A 24,309-nucleotide genomic window follows, 5' to 3' on the forward strand; every position below is an offset into this window, starting at 1 on the left:
CCTTAAAGGATTGAAACCTTAACTTTAGAAATCACTCCTTATTTTAGGGACAGAATCCTTATTTTAAGGTTTGCCAAAGGTAAATTGCTTAGTGAATACAAAATGCTTGATCACTATAGTGATAACAGTAAAAACAACACAGAATCGTTGTAATAGACAGGAGATGAGCTTAGGGAATGGTGCCATAATTTCACCTTGTGTTCAGTGAGGCACATGCCTACCTCTACCCGAAAAATATACATAAAGTAATTTGAAACTTTAAAGGCTTATTTCTTTATTGGGTCTCTCATTAAATCCAAATAACCCCTGCGCTTCAATCCTGGTCTCAAACAGCCATCCAAAACAACCTCTGCGGTCTTTATGTTCACAATGCCTGGCTCAGCTCCAAACAGCTCTGGGGTGTGTGCAACTTCAAAACAAAAACAGGGAGCGCTCCATAGTGCATTAACATAAAAACTTGTTTATTACGCATTAAAAGTTATACTCACAATGTGCTAATATAAAATTCGCCTATCAGCGGTAAGCCCTTCCGCTTAGATCCCCGGCAGCTATGGCGCTCACGCTGTGGCCAGCAGCGCGGTCCTGGTGTAATCGGTAGCTCGTCTCTCGGGGGGGGGGGGGGGGGTGGGTGGGCGTGGCTTAGTCCGAACGTGCTTGCTGTGTCATTACGCATTCAGATGACGCTGCAAGCTGGAGCACGTCCTTTATTAGGCTGCCTCTCACCGTAGTCATAGCAACAGTTACTGCGAAAGAGATAGGCAAATTTTATATTAGCACATTGTGAGTATAACTTTTAATGCGTAATAAGTTTTTATGTTAATGCACTATGGAGCGCTCCCTGTTTTTGGGTCTCTCATTACCTGGTTTCACCTTCACACCAGTGAGGGTCACTCAGTATCCTAATTTCACCTCTTATTCTTTTCTGCTTGGTGGTAGGGTATCTTGCTGCTTATCCATTTACTAGAGTGGTGACTGTATGGTTGCATTAAGCAACATTTTTACTTAAACTGCAGTATAAACCACAAGATGTCTGTAAAGTGTGGTGATGATCTCTATAGTATTGAGATTTCCTACATTCATTCTGTGCTCCTTTCCGTTCTAAGTAAGCTGCATTACCTGATGGTTGTGTATGATTTATCTCTGCACTTTTCTTCAGTAAAGTTCTACCTTATTATACTGGGTGCCTATCTGCGTGTACAGACCCTCTGCTCCATTATGTACAGAATACGACAGACAGACGTTTCTGGATGAAGAAACTCATGGCAGACTTACCACGGAGATGAGGAGTCCTAGACACAGAGGAGCATTGGGGATGGGAGGCGGTCCACGCCATAGTTTTTTAATTTGATTTATACTTTGCAATGTGGTAAATTATTATTAGTAAAATAAAATTGCAATCTCCTATAAGGTTGTTGTAACAGTAGTGGAATCGGTTGTAGCTTTCCTATGAAAATGGATTAGAAAAGCTGAAGGTAGAGCTAGTCCTTGTTGCCTTCTGGGTGTACATGTTATTGAACATCACAGTCATTTACACACTGGAGATTACATCCAGCATCAGTCCTCAGGCTCACCTTTTATACAGGGATTTATCAAACCACATAGACAATACATCTTCACTGATCAAATCTGCCATCTCCGGGACAGCATTCTTCTTTCACAGCACTTGGATAAAGCAGTTCATGTCAAGATCTTTAATAGCAAATTATTTTCTTTTGTAATTTACTTTTCTCTAGCATCGGAGCTTAAACATTCCGGTACTTCTTGTCTATTGTCAAAATTCTCACAAACTTGGGCAAAGTAAACTGAGCATATAATAGAAAATAGAGTATATAAACATGTGCTTAGTAAGTTAAATATATACAGAGATGTGAGTGAACTGCTTTTTGGCGTGGTCTGTATTTTAATTAATTAAAATCTATGATCTTTGTGGTAAATGTCTGATCACTTGGCCACTCTGCGTCTTCTTTTTTTTTTCCCCCTCTTCTAATTTTTTATTTTGATGCAGTGGACTTACACTTCTCTAAAAAAAGATTTTGACCTTAAAGAGAACCCAAACATTTTGGTAAAAGCAGATTTGCTACCTGATCCGGGCGGCTAGCCAGATCATGTAGCATCAATTACCGCCGAGCCGGTCTCCTGTTATGCCAGGGTTTCATATTTTTTCTTTAAAATAAAGTAAAAAAAATGGCCGCACCCCTGGAGTCACGATGCGGTAGGTCTGTCTCTGTGCTTCTCATCACAGAGCACAGATCGGCGGGGAGAGGAAGAGCTGGGCCAGTGAGAGCTGGGGAAGAGGCGTTGCTGACACCAGAGGGGGTGTTTTGCAGGAGTGTCTCTGCTGCAAGGATCGTCCCTACCCAGTTGGTTTACTATCAAGCTGCTTGGTGGTATATTTGGGCGGGGCGGGCACAGTGTGGAGCAGGGAGCAGTGAGGGGCGCAGAGAGGACACAGAGGCATGGCATGCAGCAGGGAACATGCCTCTGTTCCATCTGCCCCTCCCACACTCCTCCTTGAGTACACTGTAAGAAAAATCTTCTTCAAAATATAGGTGCTGGGGGTGTGTGCACATCTGGTTGGCTGTACCTGAAATTGCGGTCTATGCATGTAGAAATAAAAACCATTTTGTAGCAAAAAAATTATATATTAAACCGCAATATTTTTTTTTTTTTTTTTTTTTTTTTGTTAGAATTGAATGCAGATTTGGTGCTTTAACCAGAGGTGTGACTAGCTATAGTAAATCATGGAAGCCCAGCAATGTCTTGTACATAGTGATTTATAGAGTTAGTGCTAACATTTGTCAAATATAATTGGATAAAATGAATGTTTGCCTAGTTTACCCATCAACAGTTATAAATTAGGCATGAGAGCGGTTTGCTTTCTGCACTGTAGTGTGTGTGGTTTGAGAATGTTAATGGGCTCACCAGAAACCGTTAATTGCAGGTTAAAGAGTCGGGGGATCCCATTATACTTGTAGTGTGGGCTCTATTCACACTTGCACAGCTGGCTGGGATTGCCTTAAGTGATTTTCACTAAAAAAAAATTTAAGTTAGAGTTGTGTGTCTTAGTTACAATCTAAAACCTCTATATTTTTACCGCTGTAAACCTCTGTATTTTGTTAGCACTACATCTTGGATATTGAATAGGGTCTGGCTGCTGTTGTGCTTACGAGCATTCTGATAAATGTGACACCTTCCTCCAAGGCTATTGAAGGTGATTTATTGCTAGCTGAACAAGAACTTAGTTATGTGTTTTGCTTTTAAAGATCAACAAATACCTTTGGGTTTATTATAGAAGTTTAAATTCCATTGCAGTACTTTTGAAACAATGCAAACATCTCCAATAATGTGAATAGACATGCATAGCAGTAGGGCCCATTATATTATAATAGTGTCCTATTTGTCAAATGAAATGGTTTTATTATCCTTTGTACACCAAATTAGTTGAAGTGTTTTATAGGCTTCTCTCAATTTGGAAAGAACTGCAGCACCTGTGCAAAGATAAAGGTATAAAGGTCTGTGACTATAATAAACCCCCAGGTAAAAGCCACAAGTTTTCAGGTTCTCATTCAGTTTGCCACGGTTACAGATATATGTGCATATATGGAGGTAGAAATAAAATAAAAATCCCCTTAAACTGATTTTTTTGTCATGGATTAACAATGGAGGAGGAGGGGGGGGGGGGGGGGGGGGCAGGGGAGAAACAAAGTTCTAATGAGGGAGCAGCCATTGGTCTTGATAGATGGATAGATGTCTGCTGCTGCTCCTTTGTGCCTCTAGCTGATGTAAAGAAGTTTCTACTTTAAAGCGGACCCAAACCAAACCATTTTTTAAATTCAAAATATTTAGTTGCACCACTTTGACACATTCCACGATAAATAAACACTCCTTCAAGCCTATGAGCATTTCAGTGCATGCTTTTCACCCTTCTCTGTTCATAACTAAGGTTATACAGGTGGCAGCCATTAGCAATTTCTCCATTGCCGGACACCACCTACTCCACCAGTTTGCTGGATTCTGTCCCGGCAATATGAAACGAAGAGAGGGGTTCTTCCAATAAATGTAAAATATTTTATATTTGTCGTCATGCAGCTGAAAAAAGACTCCTATTTATTATTATAATTTAGAAAATAGATTTTATTTCTGAAATCTTGTACTTTTAATTTGGGTCCACTTTAAAGCAGCAACCTCTAGTGGCTGGAGGGAGCAAACTCTGTTCCACAAGTATGCCAGAGGCCCAACTCACTGTAACCCTGGCTTTTCTGAAGTAAAAAATACCCGATCTTGCATTTTTACATTTCTGCAGTCTCTGAAAACTTAAACAAAAATTGTGTGTAGTATAATTACATTGAAACTAGTGGTCTTTAAACAAAATGACTATGTTCTACTCAGTGTTAAAAGGAAGGAGGAGAAGATAAGGAAAATCTTAGCTTTCCATGAGGTTTAATAAAGTTAGTGGAATGGGAGCTTGGACATCTCACGGATGAGCGTTTGGAGACCAATTTTTATTTGTACTGAAGGACGTAAAGTATAACTGTTAATAAACTGGCGACCTGGGTGTTATAGCTGGAGGTGAAATCGCAATGTATGAGAGGGTTCTGTAAAGAAACTTGCACTGGGGACATCTTCCATCTGCCTGGCTTGGTATGTCTGTACAGCGTACAACACAAGATGTTGTTGCTCACAATCAGAAGGGAAACATTTTTCAGCGGAGCAGACATTTTGTTTCTTTTGTAATCTAATAGCTTCAAGCATTTACAGTTTTCTACTTCTTTTAAAAAGAACACAGATTTGCAGAATAAGAATAGTTGGTGCATAAGAACCGCTCTGCTGTTAAATGTTGACAAAATGGTGGAAACTTAAAGTGGGATACAATTCTGACGTAACATTTAATAAGAATGTGTTCTCCTACTTTTAATTACTCATACAGTTATCATATTTGTTTTGCTAATTTGCTATTTGTTTATTTTTTGCTCACTCATCACTACTGCTTAAAGTGTACCTGAAATGACATGAGATAAACATGTGCACATCTAGTACTAGCCCTACTAAGAAATGATCTGAATTGCCTTTCAGATAATAACTCCATTACAGTAAAAGTAAAAAAAAAAAAAAAAACTTATGTAAAACAACTTGTCCAGCTTATCGGACTCAGTCCGGTTTCCTGAAAAATAAATACAGTAGAAGTCAAAAGGCTGTTCTCTACGTGACAGATAAGGGTTTACTGCAAAAAAGTTCTATGGGTCATTATGTCTGTATCTTTTTCAGCTTAAAGAGAAGCTGTCAGCCATACTATCTCAGAAAAAACCCCCACATATATAAGTAGGTACTTGCTCTACTTACATAACATACAGTGTGCATTGCACTGTCCACATTTTGATTTTAGTGATTTTTCTACAGTAAAAAGAGAAAATCGTTCTTAGCATTTCCCATTTTTAGCTGTGGCTATTTTGAAGCCATTCCTGATGTCATTTCCTCCCTTACTCTCCTCTGCCTGATTTGCCCGCCCTGAACTCTAGAAAGTGCACTGTCTCAGCATGAGAAATATTGGACAATCAGACAGGAACAGAGGTGTGGGAGGGGAAAACAGACTTCAGCCAATCAGGCTGCATTAGTGAAGTCTGTGGGAAAGTAAAGCGAAAAAGGACAACTCAGCATGCCCTGCATCTTCCTTTTTTTTGTACCAAATTTTGTGTGTATCAAATAAGTCAGGTAAACTGGGGAATGATCACTTATCAACAAGAAAAGTAAGAGTGATTTTAGCTTTTGGATTGCCTGGTTAGCATCCTTATTATTTACCAGATAAAAGTGAAGAGTTGATTTTTGATTTTATGCCGGACAGTTACACTTTAAGGGCAGAGTGTGCATTCTACATCACAACTGTGACAGTCTGATGCAGTCTTGAAAATAAAGCTATAAAAAAGACTTTTCTATGCTATTAATGTTCTGTTAAAGGACTTACGAGGCGAACTTAGTAAAAAAAAAAGTTAATTACCTGCCTCATTTTCTATGGCACGGAGGACACCGTCCGCGCCCTCCGTGCCGATCCGCCGGGTCCCCCGCTCATTAGCCCCCCGGGCCGGCTGCCGACCCCACGGGTACGTAGCGTGGAACGGGGGGTTGGCCCCAGAGCTGCGCAGCCGCACTCTCAGCTATGCGGACTGCGCAGCTGCGGCCAGAGCAAGTGGGGGGACCCGGCGGATCGGCACGGAGGGCGCGGACGGTGTCCTCCGTGCCATAAAAATTGAGGCAGGTAATTAACTTTTTTTTACTAAATTCGCCTCGTAAGTCCTTTAAGCATCCATATACTATACTTACGATTTATTATCTCTGCCTCCTCACTTAGTTTATATTTTACATGTTATATGACCTCACTCACCCACAATGCACTTGTAAAACATAAATTCTAGGCAAACTAGTCTACCTTAGCTCCTAGGAAAACGTTCCATAATCAAACATCCTGTTACTTGTCAAAAATGTGTTTCTTTGCTTTTTAATAAAGTTTGATAGATTTAATTTTTTTTTTTACGTTTCTGCAGTCAGGTTGCATTGCTTATCTACAGTGACAATTTTCTCTGTATAAAATTGATAAAGGCTATTCATCAGTAGTAAAAGTGTCTTAATATGTGATTTATAGTTAAACTTTGTGTTTAATGTGTATATTTTCTTTAAAAAAATGTCTTACAGCTTTCTGTGATTTAGCAAGAACAAGAGACCTACTTTTGTGTGTGGTGTTTTTTTTTTCTTCCAGACAGATGGAGCTTTGTGCTCTTTTTTTCTTCTTCATTTTGAGACTAGTCTTAGATGTAGTTTTCATTGATGTCATTCTGCATATGGCATAAATCTTATTTTTTTTCTTTGTCATAAAAAAAAAGTTTTGCTAAGCTCCATTGAACATTAACGCTTGTTTCTCTGGTTTGATTCAGTTTAAGCTGAGCTCCAGTCAATAGTATGTTGCCCCAATCCCTCTGCGTACTGGATTTTGAGCAACAAAAGTTCAGTTTGGGAAAATCTACTCCCTCCTGCCTCCATATTAAGCTTTTAGAAATTCAGCATAAAACTTCTAGTCTTTAAAATAGTGTGCATCACTTCTAATGTTTTGGCTCCTCTTACTGCTTGATTAGAGGTGTAACCTTCTGGTTTCCATGCACAGTTTGAGAGATAGGATGTTCCTTGAAAAGTAAACACAGAAACAGAGGGAGACTGGCCAGTCTAGCATGTACTGAAAATGGTGCAAGAGTAGTTAAATGGTACTAACAAAATTGGGTAAATTAAGGAGGCCATACACTTATAGATTTGTAGCAGATTCGACCATTAGATAGAATTCTGTCAGATGCCTGTCAAGTTGAATCTGACAGGAATCTATCTGTGTGCCACATACTAGGAACCAGTGGAGTGAATCCAGCGCAGGATGCTTGGGCGCACAGGAAGTAACTTCGGCGCCGTCAGAAGACAGAGCTGAAGTTACTTTTAAAACACAATAATTCGTCATCCAGCAATTGCTGGAAGCCGAATTATTTCATTCCCCACTATTCATGGCGGCCTGGGGGGGAATAGTATTTAACACGGCCGGACTTGTGCAGCAGCAGGATCAGCCATATACCGGCTGAATCCTGCACCCAAGTCTCCCACGCCGATTCCTCTCATACGCCTAGGAACAGACTTAATAGATTTCAGATTGAAATCTATTGTAAATCGATCGAAATGCATCTCTATGGGCCATCGATCTGCCAGCAGCCAATCGGCCTAGATTTTCCATCCTGTCAGATCAAATCTATACAAATCGGCCGCAGATCGATCAATAGATTTCATAGAATCGAATTCTGATCGATCGATTCTATAGAATCGATCAGTCGTTTAAATCGAACAGTGTATGGGCCCCTGTAGGTGGGCAAACAACCAATAAGGCATGTGGAGAACTCCACTCCGGTTAGATGGACTCTTTTGAGTGAAAAAATGGCCACCAGTGCAGGTGTCTGCAGTTGGAGGCCTCCCTCCAGGGGAGAGTAGACAAAATAAGAAGCAGGAAAGAGTAGTCCAGGTTGAAATAACACTGTTAAAAGCAATAAACAGCCAAAGTGCAAATAAAATTTGAATTTTTTCATTCCGTGTTATCTCAGAGGTAAGACACCTTTTATTGCTTTTAACACAATTTTATTACAACCAGGGCACCTCTTTCCCACTGTCTTTATTATTAGTGCTATAATTCGTTGCTCCTGAAGATTTGACTCTTTCACAAAAGATGAGCGGAAGAATGATTGCTTCTTGAAGTTCCCCTAATAGGCATCAGAGCTGTTCTTTAGACTGTACATTGTGCATTGTATTGTGTATTATGTTACATTTCTTGTCTATGCCTTTGTTTGTCATGTATTGAAATATGTATTTACCAGTTTTGATTATCTTGTATGTATATATGGAGGTTTACTCTGCTAGGCCTGGAACCCACTAGCAGTACGGTACTAAGCCATTTCTAAGCACTTGTGATTTGAGAAGCTCTTGCTAATGCCATGCTATGTGTGTGATCCCACTTCAGCGGTGTGATTTTATAAAAATCCCCTATTGCATTGCATTAGCAATGGCTTTTCAAATCACCAGTGCCTGGAAAAGGATGTTAGTGGGTTTGAGCCCTTAGAGTCCCTACACATATCCAATTTTGACTGGGTGGGGGAGAGGCTAGTTTTACCGCTCCCATGTAGTTTGAGGGCCTACAGATTTTGAATACCATCAACAGATTGTGTAGCTAAACTCTCATACCATATGGAAGTGGTGAAATTGGACAATCAAAATTGAATGTGTGTATACATCCTTAGCTTGGTGCACTGACCATTATTTAACCACTTTGTAACTGAGGGGTTTTACCCCTAGAGCACCGGAGCAATTTTCACATTTCAGCGCTCCTTCCATTCATTCGTCTATAACTTAATCATTACTTATCGCAATGAAATGAACTATATCTTGTTTTTTTCGCCATCCATTAGGCTTTTTTTTGGTGGGACATTATGCCAAGAATTATTTTATTCTAAATGTGTTTTAATGGGAAAATAGGAAAACATTTGGGAAAAAAATAATTTTTTCAGTTTTCGGCCATTATAGTTTTTAAATAATGCATGCTACTGTGATTAAAACCCATGAAATGTATTTGCCCATTTGTCCCGGTTATTACGCCGTTTAAATTATGTCCCTAATATTTTATTTGGAAATAAAGTGCTTTTTTCAGTTTTGCGTCCATCCCCAATTACAAGCCCATAGTTTATAAAGTAAGTGTTATACCCTCTTGACATAAATATTTAAAGAGTTCAGTCTCTAAGGTAACTATCTATGTATTTTTTTTATTACATAAAAAATAAAAAAATTTGAGTGTGGGAGGTAATGAGCTAATTTAAAATGTAAAACTATATATTTATATATGAAAAATGCTTTTGGGTGTAATTTTCCTATTTGGCCACAAGATTGCCACAGTAATTTTTTGTGACTGCATCCGGTAAGCGTAGGAAGTACGCTTACAGGAAGTGCAATGAGCCTGGGAAACTTTTTTTTTTTCTTCCCACAATGATCGCGCAGCTTCTCACGGAAGCATGGTGATCATTGCTGCGGGGAGTTAGATCAATGATCCTGTTCATTGATCTCCAGGCGAACGGGCGGTGGCGTGCACGAGCGCGGGAGCGTGCGCACGAGCAAGCGGGAGCACAGTCAGCGGTGGGGGTGCGTGTATCTACGCCCCTGGTGGGGAAAGGATGTTAAAAGGGGTGTAGATGCACGCTACTGTGGTGGTGAAGTGGTTAACCATGGGCAACAGGAGAAAATGGCAGCGCTTTCAAATGCAGGCTGCACCCGAGATGACCAGCTGCATAGATTTGTAGAGCAAAATGAAGGTTAGCTTCCAAAACAGTTTGTGTGCAGAACTCTTTCACGACAATGACGTGCCCTCATGGAAGAGACCTAACCACTAACAAACAATTAAAACATAGTGGGAACCTGGGGCTGCTAGCCACAAATGGTCTACACATTTTCTAAAAAGAAAAAGCAACAAATTGGCAGCGCTGCTAACCAGGCTGCAACTGAAATGAAACCAACAGAGCATAGTTTTGCATCTGATTTGTAGTCAAGGGGTGTATTTAAAGAGAAACTCCGACCAAGAATTGAACTTTATCCCAATCAGTAGCTGATACCCCCTTTTACATGAGAAATTTATTCCTTTTCACAAACAGACCACCAGGGTACTCTGTATGGATGATATTGTGGTGAAATCCCTCCCACAAGAAACTCTGAGGACCGTGGTACTCCTGGCAGTTTCCTGTCTGTGAATCTTGTTGCATTGTGGGAAAGAGCTGTTTACAGCTGTTTCCAACTGCGAAAAAAGCAAGCAGCAGCTACATCACCTGCCAGCAGTAAAAATGTCACCATGTAATAAATGTCAGAATGTAAATCAGGGATTTAAAAGATTTTACAATGGGCAAACACTGACTAAATCATTTATACATAATTATTGTAAAAATGAAGCACTTTTTTTTTAATTACATTATTTTCACTGGAGTTCCTCTTTAAGTCCCTGGGGCGCTGCACACCTCTCTGGCCTTAATAGTGTATTATTTATAGTAATGCAAATCATATTAGCAACATATCAATAACATTTTAGAAGGTACAGTATCTGTTGAAACTTCCTTTAGTATGGAGTTTAATACTATAGCGTGAACGTTGTATTTGGTTTCTGTGGTGCTGGTTTTTGTGAGGGACATGCTGATCTGTCAGCACTCAGCATAGCTTGTCCTCTAAAACTTATCTTATATTGTCTTCTTCTCTTTAGGACTCCAGAAGATTTCTCCAAACAGATTTTTGCTATACAGCAGCGAGAGATTAAATTGAAGGAAGAGAATCTCACCATTACCAACCGGTACAGTCACAATGCTTTGATTGCTGTATTTTGTTTTCACTCAGTCATATGAATGTCTAACCATTCTACCCTTTCATCTTCCATTCAAAGAAGTTGGTGGGGCAGGCTTGTTGTTGAACTATCTCCTGATATAGGATGCTGCCCAGGGTAAACCTAACTCACTTTTAAAAACATTGTTTTGTATCCCTTTATAGGCATAACTTATCACAGAGGACTTTACCTTGCTTTAATATCTTTCAAGGGTTAGAACTTCCTGTTTAGGGATGATCAGTTAGATGCAAATAATTCTGAGTTGATGCAGAATAGTGCTGTCAATTTAATTGGTCCATTTTCAAACTGCAAGAATTTGCATGCATAATTTGCACAATCCTGCATCAACTTGGAATAATTTGCATTTCATTAGTTATCCCTAGTCCTTTGACATTGACCTACTACTTACACACAAGAACATTGATCTAGAATTTTAAACATATTATTTAAGGTGGCCATTATACGATTCCTTGAACGATTGACTTTCTGATTCGATAGTAGCTATCCTTCTGTTAGTGGGCCTTCAGCCTTTTTTTTTCTTTTTCTTCCCCCCCCCCCCCCCCCCTTTCTTTTGTATGTGAACTCTGATTGGCTCACAGTGATCACAGGGTCTCACTGGTACACACAGCTCCACTGTCATTAAAGGGGAACCTAAACTGAGATGGCTCATACACACGAGGCACAACTGTCATCACAAACACGTGGCACGTGCATGTTGCGGCGACAGGTCCCCCATGTGTGAGGCGCGCACCACAAACAGTCGCCAGTCAGAGCTGTCACCAGGCGATTGACGTGGCCAATCGCCGGCAACGGCTGTCGCCGCAACTTCGCCACAACTGTCGCTAGTCCGCCACGTGTACTGCGTGTATGCGGACTAGCGACAGCAACCCATACACCATGTTCGGAGATTCCGGCGGGGGGGCGAATAATAAGACGACTGGGTGTATAAGACGACCCCCTAACTTTTTCAGTTAAAATATAGAGTTTGTGATATACTCACCGTATAAGACTACCCCTCTTCCAACGTACACCAAATTGAAAAAAAAAATCATATACTAGTGCTGTACTGTATGTGGTACCCAGTGTATAACAATATATAGTCAATTGACTGGTTGGATTGGTCAACTCTCCTTGGTATGGAAGAATAGATCGCGCTGTGCCCATAAAACACACCTCTTTCACCTTTCTGGCCCACCCTTGTATCCTATTTACCTCCCTCTCTGCCTCTCAGATCTCACACATATGTGCCTGCGCCGCTTCACTACAGTCCTCAGCAGCAAGATCTGAGAGACGGTAACAGGATAGGGGGTATCACCCAGCATCAATGATACCCGGCATATAAGACGACCCCCAACTTTTCAGAAGATTTTCAAGGGTTAAAAAGTAGTCTTATACGCAGGAATATACAGTATGTGCTTTTGAAAATGAAGAAATCCCTGAAAATCCCCCATGAGGAGATGGGCTTGTACAAAACCAGTCTGTTCTGTCAGATTTCTACTACTTACAGTAAGTGACAGCAACATAGGAAAAAAGTAATTTATAGTACATTTTACTCTGAGAGAAATGTACTTTTTATCTGTGTTTTCATGTATTTTAAATGTTTGCACTATAGTAGCTCCTTAAAGAGAACCCGAGGTGGGGATATGGGGGGAAGATGGGACACAGATCTATGGCTCTGTGTCCCCCAACTGCTGCTCTATGCCCCCTCCATCGCCATGCTATTCCCCCCCCCCCCCCCCCCCCCCGAATTTAGCGACAAGGTTTGTCGCTAACTCGGAGGTAAACAGAGGGGAGAGGGACTCCCTGTTTAAAACACTCACCAAGGGCATTCCTACAGGGTTGGCAGCTCTCTCCCCTGGCTGCGCCTCCTGCCACTCCCCCGCCTCCCTGCACTGTGTGAGAGACCACAGTCTCTCAATGCAGTGTTATGACCCAGGGGTCACACAAGTGAAAGTGGGCTATTGCACCCCACAGGAGCGGCGGGCAGCAGCAGCGGTTTTTGCGGCTACCTCATCCACTCAGCCCTCCTCGGGCTCTCTTTAAACAGCTTTGTGCACTGGTGGTGAAGCATAGATAGCAGCTAGCAGTTTGTTGCAATGGGAAGTTGAGATCCACAGCTTCATCCGGAACTGGTCAAGATGTATTAAACGTTGTGTTTAGAAACTGATTCATTATGCAGTTTTTGTGTATGGATCATTTGTTTTGCAGAGACCGTACAGAATGTACAAAGTGTGCTGGGTATTCTCTTGTCAGATCCCGTTTCCATTAGTGCCACGCGTGGCTGGGAGACGCGCGTCAGCACTTACTCCTCTGCAGGAACGCTGACGAATCCCATAAGCGGATTCGCTGTCTCCTAAACTGATGGCAATGTCGCTAAGGTAAGCGATTTGGCCGGCGGTGCCATTGTTTCCTAATCGCCCCAGTTTCCGCGCTAGTGGAAACGGGCCCTAAAAGTACTCAGTGAAAAATGACAGGGTTCTCGTCCTGAATTTAAGGGCTATAAAAGCTCAATTCTTTCTTGCATCACAGCATTGGTACACACAATGTTTCGGAATGCAGGCCCTTTGTCAAGTTTCTCTTGTAAAAGGTCAGAGTTGACTATCTATCTATCTATCTATCTATCATATATATAATCCATATATCTATCTCTATATATCTCTATCTCTATATATCTATAGATCTCTATCTATCTCTCTATCGGTCACTGTAACTCAAAATAAATTAGACACTATATTTATGTGGTTAGGAGGATATGAGTGCTGTTCCTGTGTAAACCAGTACACAGAGTATTCTGAACTCACAAATTGCATTTTGACTTGTTGTAGCTTGGTATGCATTTTGGCTGCTGATACGGATGTAATTTTGTTTAATTCCGAAAATCTTTTAGTGTCGTAAAAAAACACATTTTATGAGTTTTAGCATCACTTGTACATTTGGAATCCGGTTTTGAGGTGGATGAAGATTAAACATATTAAGTGAGCAATCACTTTTAATACTTTGATATATTGTGTGGTCAGTTGGTTAGACTCCTGCAAGCAGTTTCAGTTTAAATAGTAGTCAGATAAACCTGATAATAATGTTCAGAATACAGGATACAAATGCTTAAAGGGAACCTTAACTGAACGGGGGGTAAAGAGTTTTACTTACCTGGGGCTATTACCAGCCCCCTGCAGCAGTCCTGTGCCCTCGGCGCCGCTCTGGAATCCTCTGGTCCCCCGCTGTCACTTAGTTTCGTTTTTGACGACTCACCAGTCGCCGGCCGCCATGCGTATTATTGGACGCATTCACCAATGCAATTAGCGCTATTGCGGACCGCAACGCGCACAAAAATACGCGTTGCCGCATATCTACGCGTGCGGAATGCGGCAACGCGTATTTTTGTACGCGTTGCGGTCCGCAATAGCGCTAATTGCATTAGTGAATGCGTCCAATAATACGCATGGCGGCCGGCGACTGGTGAGTCGTCAAAAACGAAACTAAGTGACAGCGGGGGACCAGAGGATTCCAGAACAGCGCCGAGGGCACAGGACTGCTGCAGGGGGCTGGTAATAGCCCCAGGTAAGTAAAACTCTATACCCCCCGTTCAGTTAAGGTTCCCTTTAATTTAAACAATAAGCATACAAAGCTCAAACTAGATTACAGACTCCACATACATAAGCATTGTGCTCTGCAATACAACAGAAATGTAGCCCAGGTGTAATATTTTTTTTGAACAATAGATGCTGTGTAGTGTAGTCTTTATGATCCATGGTCTTGTAAAAAAGCTAGAAGAAACTGAGAAGATTGTTCTGTTAAAGTGAACCAGTGACAAGCGATATGGGGCAATTTATACTTACCTGGGGCTTCTTCAACAGCGGTGGTCTTCTGCGCCTGCACTGCCCCCCGTTGCGTTCCTGTGGCTAGCATTGTCCTGTGTAGTAGTACTGCACAGGCGCATAACAATCCAGGTCGCGGGAGCGCGATGGGAGCACTTGCGTGGCCCGGCCGTGCAGGAGCAGACGACCACGACTGACCCTGACTTTGAAAGATACTGAAGGACATCCTGGATTAACGGAGTGGCCGGGGAGGACGGCAATCAAGCCCACGCTCTGAATGGCTTGAGGAGGCCCCAGGTAAGTATAAATTGCCCCATATCATTCGACTTCGGTACCCTTTAAGTCTTGTCTGAGGGCTGATCATGTATAGCTGGTCCACAATGTCCTTTATTGTTCTGTGATGGGGTATTGCGCAACAATAAGCAATGAACCATCGCATTGTGTCCATTTAATGCTTGTGTCGCCCATCCTCTCACCTTTTTACCCTGCTGAAAAAGTAAATACTTTTTGACTATTGCTAAAAAGTACGTCTGTACAGTGGCTCTTACCTTGAACATGTGTATAAGGCATAAGCATGACTTTTAATGCTACTAATCTGTTTTATAGTAAAAATCACAGCAGGATATTTACAACTGTACATAGTAACCGGGGAGGTACAGGTGGCCCAGTACATTCTAGTAATAATCTAGGGCTGTGAATATATACAAATTTTAATGAAACATTTCAAGTTAAGTCTTTTGGATCACCAGAAGGAACATCGTCTACATTTGTTGAAATTGTCATATTTTATAGTCTTCATATGTTTGTAGTCTGTCCTCCTATCCCTAGATGGTTATGAGGATGTTTTTCTTGGACAGGACTATATAATCTGGTCAAGAGTGCAGGCTCTTCGGCATTGCCCACTTCGATATCAGAAAATACTCAAAATGTGTGTACCTCAGGAGCAATATCTTTTACAGCACTGACATTTCTGATCGCTGTAGTGATTTAGTAGAATGTAGTACATTTTTCAGAATTCATTAATCATTTTTGTTTCAGCATCAGAAGTGTTTCTTATATCTATACAGTATATTGCTATAAGTTGGTTTGTAACACTGCTCGCTTTCAGTGATCCTTAACCTAAGTTATGTTTTCATGGAGCCGTGTCCTCCCAGTGCACTCTGGGAGACCACAGGTGTTGTTTCTGCTCATTTGACAACAAACAAATATTCCACAGTGATGCTTGTTGCCAGCAGCAAAGATGTCACCATCTGTGATAAATTGATGAATTAAGAATGTAAATCAGGGTGATAAAATATTTTTCCACAGGCAAGCCAAACCCGAATCCCTTTACAGCTTGTTGTGGGAGCCCCAATCTTTAAAGTGAACCTGAAGCGAGGAAAATCTGTTCTGGATAGAAACTTGCCTTTTTTTAGAGGGAAGGCTTTGGATTCCATAGAGCCTTCCCAGTCCTCCCTCCATCCCCTAGTTCCACCACTGTCCTTGTTGACGTTTTGCGACTTTGGGACTCCTCAGCAGGCTTTGAAAGTACTTGTGTCCCCAAGTAAACTGAAGATGGGTGCACCTGTACTGTGCACACACGAGCCTGGACTTGCACATGAGGAGTACTGATCCGCTCATCTTCAGAAGTACACGGGAACGCAGAGGAGGGCTACCGAGGAACTTGGCCAAGCTGGTTGAAGAACGTGTGCCTGGCACTGGAACAAGGATGCTGAGAGAGAACCTGGAAGGTTTTATGGGCTCTAGAGCCTCCCCTCTCCGTAGTTAAGTAATTTTGGCTGGACAGTGTACTGGTTAAGGGCTCTGCCTCTGACACAGGAGACCAGCGTTTGAATCTCTGCTCTTCCTATTCAGTAAGCCAGCACCTATTCAATAGGAGACCTTGGGCAAGACTCCCTAACACTGCTGCTGCTTATGGAGGGCGTTTTAGTGGCTGCAGCTCTGGCGCTTTGCTTTCTGCAGATTCTCGCACGGCCGCATCCGCCCTTAGCCACGTCCCATCTCCTCAATTGACTTCCGCTTGGGGAGATGCGGTAGTGACGCATGCGCCAGTGGAAGTAATGCGATGCGGCTAGGTAGCGACATTCGCATCGCTATCCCTGTGGAAACAGGCCCTTAGTTACCGTATTTTTCAGACTATAAGACGCTCCTGACCATAAGACGCACATAGGTTTAGAGGAGAAAAAACGGGGGAAAAAAATATATACTAAACTTGGTGCATCCATGGTGAAGGGGCATCTTGTAGATTATGCCCTCTTTTTAATCTTGTCGTCCTCTGTCCCCCTTGTTTCCCCATGTGTCCTCAGTTTGTCTCTCTGTGTCCTCCATTGCATGGGCACAGTATGTGGAATCCCCAGCATTGCGGCAGGTTGGAGGTTTGTATTGGCAGGCGTTCACAAGTCAGGAGCTCTCTACATTTGGACTAAAAGATGCACTGACTTTTTTCCCCCCACTTTTGGGGGAGAAAAAGTGAGTCTTCTAGTCCAAAAAAAAAGTAATGTTTTGTGGTGAGCACAATTATTCAAAGAATGAGACTTTCAACTAAAGTGTGGTATCTAACTATTAGTCAGGTGGAGATATGGTTACATAAAATACACAAGACTCTCTCTAGATGTACAGAAGTTACTCTCACGATTTGTCTCTGGTACTCACTGTCTCGGCAAGCTTCTTTCTCTCTGGCAGAACTCTTATTTTGGTCATGCTTTTAATTGTGAAAGATTCACTTTAAGACTATCATGGCTTTTAGATAATTTTTTTTTCTAATTTTATTAATTTGTGTCAAGCCTTGTATATCACGCCTCAGGGCTAAGTAGCGCAGTTGGTTAAACACTTGCTGCCTCTCTTGACATTTTAATGTGCTCTGAGCCCCTGAAAACAGCGGGAACGGTTTTTGGCAATGCCAACAGTTACAGCAAAGTGCACTCTACTGCTGAAACGACCGATGTTTTACATACTTGAGTCGTCTTCCGTGCTGGAGGAAGAAAAATTTGATTATTAAATGTCAAGCGCTGCCATCACTTTGATAAAAATGTATGCCCTAGCTGGAAATCTCTTATGAAGGTCATATGGACAGTTTATTCATCAAAGTATTTCTGATGATCAGGTTTCTAGAGTGAGGATGGGATTGGTCTGTGCACACTAGGTTTTCCCACTGCATGATCCAGTTCCCACTTACAATATATATTAGGATTATTTGTGTAGTTTCTGACTTTGTTTTTTATGTTAAAGACTTCAACTTTTTGCTAGCTTTCCAGAAGTCAGTATGGAACCATTTGCACTAGGAAGACGCAATCGTGCTGTATTTGCGCAACCTGCAATTTCCACTTGCTGTGATTTTTGTTGTGAAGCAGTTGGGAATGAAGTGCTATCGGACTGAAAATCTTGCAGGCTGGCGACTGCCATTCTGGTAAAAACGCAAAAAAAAAAATTGTGCTAATAGAAAATTAGCACCACGATTTGCATGTTGCAATTGCGAAAATGGTAGCAATCGACTTTTTTAAGCAGATCGCAACTAGTGGTCAAGGGCCAGAAGTCCTTTTTTTCCATGGGCAGTTGATGGGCAGTGAAATGCCTCTCAAACTCTCACAACTGCTCGCTGCTGCCTGGTAACTGCTCACTGCTGCCTGGTAACTGCTCACTGCTGCCTAGTAACTGCTTGCTGAGCACACAGTTCAGCTGTCCGTGGAAAAGAGGCCTACATCAAAAAAGAGAGGCCTCTTAAGAGCCTCCCAGTGCTGGCTTCATGGTGATTTGGGAAATGTCTTTTCTATCGGGAAATCTATTTTGAGAGCCTTCCCAAAGCTTGAGCTGGTGAATCTGATGAATTAAAAATGCAACTCCCAGGCATTTGTGTTTTGCTTCCAAACTGCTTTTGTGAACACTTTGGAAGGGTCTATGAATGTATTGTTAGAATTTTGAAAGTGCTCTTATGCAAATTAGTAAGCTTGCATTTGTGCATTCGTTAAAAAAAGGAATTCCATTTCTTTGCAAAACAGGTTGCATTTTGTTTATTTTAACTCCGTGTGTGTTTGTGGTTTTTTTTTTATGCCACTTTTTAATTGTTTTGAGGTCATTGGGAATGTAAGTACTTGGAAAACCCATATAGGGTATTGAAAATGCAGATGGAGTATTGCCTTATCACTTTCACTACTGTAGGATGCCAGGTTTGATTATTGGATAGGACACCATCTGTATGTGATTTCTAAGGCTATGTTTCCATTAGTGCCTGCGTCCCTCTCCGAGAAGGATACCTGCACTTGTGCGGATGCAAAATTGCATCTGAACACCTCTGCTGCGCCGTGTGGCTGTTTGGATGCGATTTCCGAAAAGATGCTACAGGCACTATTCTTTTCCCAGCGCACAAATTGGGAGCGGCAATCATTCTGCTTCCAAATTCACATACAGGAAAATGCTGTAAATCAGCCCCAGTGAACAACCATTACAGTTGAATCTCATTGTAGTACAGCACAGTGGGCAGCATGTGGTGTAGTGGATAGCACTCTCACCTTGCAGCTCTGGGTCCATGGTCCGAATCCCAGCCAGGTCAACATCTGCACAGAATATGTATATTCTCCCCATGCTTGCGTGGGTTTCCGCTGCTTTCCTCCCTCATCCCAAAAACAGATAAGTTATTTAGCTTCCCCTCAAATTGTCCCTAGACTACGATACATACACAACACAATATAGATAGGACTATGGTAGGGATTAGATTGTGAGCCCCTCTGAGGTACAAGACGATATACTATACATTAGGTCCCAGCAAATGCATCTGTATAAATATACAATATATGACAAATTCTGGTATAGTAATCTTCTGATCTAGTAAGCGCTTTGAGTCCTATGGGAGAAAAGCGCTATAGAAATGTTATTGTATTGTATTATTATTGTATAGTAAGCTACTTTTCCTGGTCCTTTGGCATTTGCTATAAAAGGATTCTACTGTATTACAGCCAAGCAGATTGCATAATAAGAGGGCTGCTAGTGAGTGCAGCTTATATTCTTCATTCCAGACAGTTATACTGTATTGTAGTATTAAGAGTTTTTCACCCTGTGGACCAAAGCATTTCTGACATTTGAGCTGTGTTCCTATTGATTCAGCATCAACTTTGACTGCTTCTGTCAAGCAAATATCTAAGTTTGGTATCGTATTCTTTCACCGGGCAGCATTTTTACAACAGTATAATATACCCATTTCTCATCTGCCACACGTTATCATAAACCGCACTACTATAAAAGCTACTATAAATGGTCTTAATCTATTTATCCTAAATGTACAGGATATCTGATGTGAAATTAAAATAATTATATTAAATTAAAATAATTTACTTACCACACATGCTATCAATAGTGAAAACTTAAGAGGAGGAATTGGTTGTTTTTCATCTTGAAGGTTCATGGAATTAAAAGTGGATGTGGTTATAAAAGCTGACTGTACAGTTCTGTAATTTTAATAGCCCTCCTGATGAGCAAACTTTTCTGTCACTTTTTGTTTTTAAAGAACCACTGTCACGAAAATATAAAAATTTAAAATATGTAAAAACACATACAAATAAGAGGTTTCTTCCCGAATAAAATAACCCATAACTTACTTTTCTCCTATGTTGCTGTTACTTACAGTTAGTAGTAGAAATCGAACATTACTGACAGATTTTGGGCTAGTCCATCTCTCCATAGGTGATTCTCAGCATGGCTTTTATTTTTATAAGGACATGGACGGAGCAACTGCCATTCCCTAAGTGCTTTTGCAAATAAGGAAATACCTGTGAATCCCCCATAAGGTGATGGGCTAGTCCAAAACCTGTCGGTTATGTCAGATTTCTACTGCTTATTACAAGTGACCGCAACAAAGGAGAAAAATAATTTCTCATTTTACTCTTGGAGAAATGTACTTATCTGTATATGCTTACATATATTTTACATTTTAAAGGGACTCTGAGCAGTGCCTGTGGGTATGCCTTTAAGCATACCCACAACTAATTATGTCCTCACACCTACCGGCATGATGTTTGTAATTCTATCCACCTGGGTTCCTTGTATTTCATTGCATTGCACTGAATGGAGCTGCCGACACTGGGGAAAGTGTCGTCCTGCATAGTACAATGCTGAATAAGGAATCCAAGATGGTGGCTGCGATTTCGATAGAAAATAGCGAAAACGAAAAGGCGTAGGGTGGCGGTTAATATATCAATGGAAAGAGGAGAAAGAGAGCTTCAAAATGGTATGCATCTTAGTTACTGCACTGTTCGGAGTCCCTTTAAGATTTTAGTGATGGTGGTCCTTTATTCAAATATTCTCTGTGGCCCATATGCAACTTTTTCACCTGAGTTATCTCCTAGGCCTAGGGGATAATTTCCATCTTCTCCTTAAAGAGAATCTGTATTGTTAAAATCGCACAAAAGTAAACATACCAGTGCGTTAGGGGACATCTCCTATTACCCTCTGTCACAATTTTGCCGCTCCTCGCCGCATTAAAAGTGGTTAAAAACAGTTTTAAAAAGTTTGTTTATAAACAAACAAAATGGCCACCAAATCAGGAAGTAGGTTGATGTACAGTATGTCCACACATAGAAAATACATCCATACACAAGCAGGCTGTATACAGCCATCCTTTTGAATCTCAAGAGATCGTTTGTGTGTTTCTTTCCCCCTGCAGCTATCTTCCACTGAAGTGTCAGGCTATTTCTTCCTGCAGAGTGCAGACAGCTGTGCCTGTATGTATTTCCTCAGTATGTGAAAGCCCAGCCAGCTCAGAGGAGGATTTATCCAGCTTGTAAAAGATAATAGAACAGAGAGAAGCTGCACTAATCTAAATATCACACAGGCAGTGTGCAGAGAGGGGCCTGGATGGGGGAGTTCATAGCAGAACCACAACACTGAAGAACTTGGCAGCCTTCCAGACACAGGCCTGACAAGTCTGACAAGAGAGAGATAAGTTGATTTATTACAGAGATGGTGATAGTAGATCGTGCTGCAGTAAGCCAGAACACATTAGAATAGCTTTTGGAACTTGTAGGATGATAAAAAACAGGATGCAATTTTTGTTACGGAGTCTCTTTAAAGGGAACCTTAACTGGTGGGGGAAAAAAAATTACTTACCTGGGGGCTTTCCCGAGCCACCTGCAGCCGTCCTGTGCCGTGCCGGTCCTTCGGTGCCCTCCGGTCTCCCTCCGCGGCTAAGTTTCGTTTTCGGACGACTGCCAGTTGTCCTCGGGCAAAGCGTCCTCTTCTTCCGCATTCCCCGTCGTAAAGAGCCATAAAGCACGTCCGCATGACGCGTCTTGCGGACAAGGCTTGGGAAAGCCCCCAGGTAAGTGAATTTTTTTTTCCCCTCCAGTTAAGGTTCCCTTTAAACTAACTTTTCAGCATTTTAAAGTTGAAAAAGTACCCAAAAGTTGGTGAAAAAGTATTATTAATTTATGAGAATGATTGCTTCATGTTGCGTGTACTAATGCAACACAATGCACCCGTGTGAAACTAGTCTTATGATATCAAGCACACGCGCAGAAAGTGCCCGGCAACAGGAGTGCGATCTAGGACGCGCTCCGCCGGTCAGCGCAGGCGTACTACTCCGGGTCAGTGCGACCCGGAAGTAGTAAAAGCCCCAGGGATTTGGAGATGTTCGCTGGCGAACCGGTTCGGGAACCGTTCGCCACATCTTTAATTAGGAACACCTGTTTTTTTTTTAACCAAAAAATAAAGGTTTATTGAAAGAATTCTGTTCTTATACAAGGCAAGATCATATTACATAACATTTGACCTATAAACATTGTAGCTACTATAGTACATAGGCACTTACATAGAAAAAACAAAGCAAATGGGATCCATGCATTCAGACCCATCATGTACAGAGAGAGAAACCAGGTTGATTTATACTTTCTTGGCTCAACCTGGGATGCATCGTGTGCTCATATACACTTTGAGAACTACATATGGAGTTTAGGTAGCATATATATATACATATTTCTTATAACTACAAGTTATCGTTTTTTCCATCTGTCCCATACCAGGTGGAATTTTTTGTGCTCCCCTATGTATGTATACCAGTTTTTTGTATGGTAGGGCGGTGCTAATACGTTTAACCCAGTTGTCGTACGAGGGTGGAGGAACACCTGTTTAATTTCTTATTAATGCGATTATCTAATCGACCAAACACATGGCAGTTGCTTCAATGCATTTAGGGATGTGATCCTGGTCAGGACAATCTCCTGAACTCCAAACTGAACTTCAAAATGGGAAAGAAAGGGGAGTTGAGCAATTTTGAGCGTGGCATGGTTGATGGTGCCAGACAGGCCGATCTGAGTATTTCACAATCTGCTCAGTTACTGGGATTTTCATGCACAACCATTTCTAGGGTTCACAAACAATGGTGTGAAAAGGGAAAAACATCCAGTATGCGGCAGTCATGTGGGTGAAAATGCCTTGTTGATGCTAGAGGTCAGAGAAGAATGGCTGACCGATTCAAGCTGATAGAAGAGCAACATTGACTGCAATAACCACTTGTTACAACCTAGGTATGCAGCAAAGCATTTGTGAAGCCACAACATGCACAACCTTGAGGCGGATGGGCTACAACAGCAGAAGACCCCAAGGGGTACCACTCATCTCCACTACAAATAGGAAAAAGAGGCTACAATTTGCACGAGCTCACCAAAATTAAACAGTTGAAGACTGTAAAAATGTTGCCTGGTCTGATGAGTCTTGATGGTCAGAATTTGGCGTAAACAGAATAACATTGATCCATCATGCCTTGTTACCACTGTGCAGGCTGGTGGTGGTGTAATGGTGTGGAGGATGTTTTCTTGCCACACTTTAGGCCCCTTAGTGCTTATTGGGCATTGTTTAAATGCCACGGGCTACCTGAACATTGTTTCTGACCATGTCCATCCCTTCATGACCACCATGTACCCATCCTTTGATGGCTACTTCCAGCAGGGTAATGCACCATGTCACAAAGCTCAAATCAATTCAAATTGGTTTGTTGAACATGACAGAGTTCACTGTATTAAAATGGCCCCACAGTCACCAGATCTCAACCTAATAGAGAATCTTTGGGATGTGATGGAATGGGAGCTTCGTTCCCTAGATGTGCATCCCACAAATCTCCATCAACTGCAAGATGCTATCCTATCAATATGGGCCAACATTTCTAAAGAATACTTTCAGCATCTTGTTGAATGAATGCCATGTAGAATTAAGCCAGCTCTGAAGGCGAAAGGGGGTCAAACACCGTATTAATATGGTGTTCCTAGTAGTCCTTTAGGTCAGTGTATGTCTAATGCACCCCATTCATTAATGGAACATTTATGTAGTATCCTCTTTACAGTGCAACTAAATATGGTGCCTTCTTGTACAGTGGTTATCCTAGTGCCTCCAGTTTATATTGGACCCACATAGTTCTCCTCCATTTATAACATCCCCCCCCCCCCCATTCCCCATTATAATGTCTCTAGTGACAAGTGATGTCAGAGTGAGTGGAGAGAGGTCCCTTGTAAAGGAGAAATCCAGGATCCATGAAATTCCAAGCACCTTTCAAGTTATTGCATCTATTATGAGCTAGTATGTGATTTGCCTTGCTTA

General features: G+C 41.6%; 1 protein-coding gene across 1 annotated transcript in view; it reads left to right on the plus strand.

Moving 5' to 3' along the window:
* Positions 1–24,309, plus strand: part of MAD1L1 (mitotic arrest deficient 1 like 1) — a 1,144,984-nt gene that overhangs the window by 104,410 nt on the left and 1,016,265 nt on the right. The window contains exon 10 of the mRNA XM_068244499.1: positions 10,802–10,888. Within this exon, the coding sequence (XP_068100600.1) occupies positions 10,802–10,888 (87 nt within the window). The remainder of the gene's footprint in view (positions 1–10,801; positions 10,889–24,309) is intronic.

This window comes from Hyperolius riggenbachi, chromosome 7 (genome assembly GCF_040937935.1).
Source record: "Hyperolius riggenbachi isolate aHypRig1 chromosome 7, aHypRig1.pri, whole genome shotgun sequence".
Classification (NCBI taxonomy): domain Eukaryota; kingdom Metazoa; phylum Chordata; class Amphibia; order Anura; family Hyperoliidae; genus Hyperolius; species Hyperolius riggenbachi.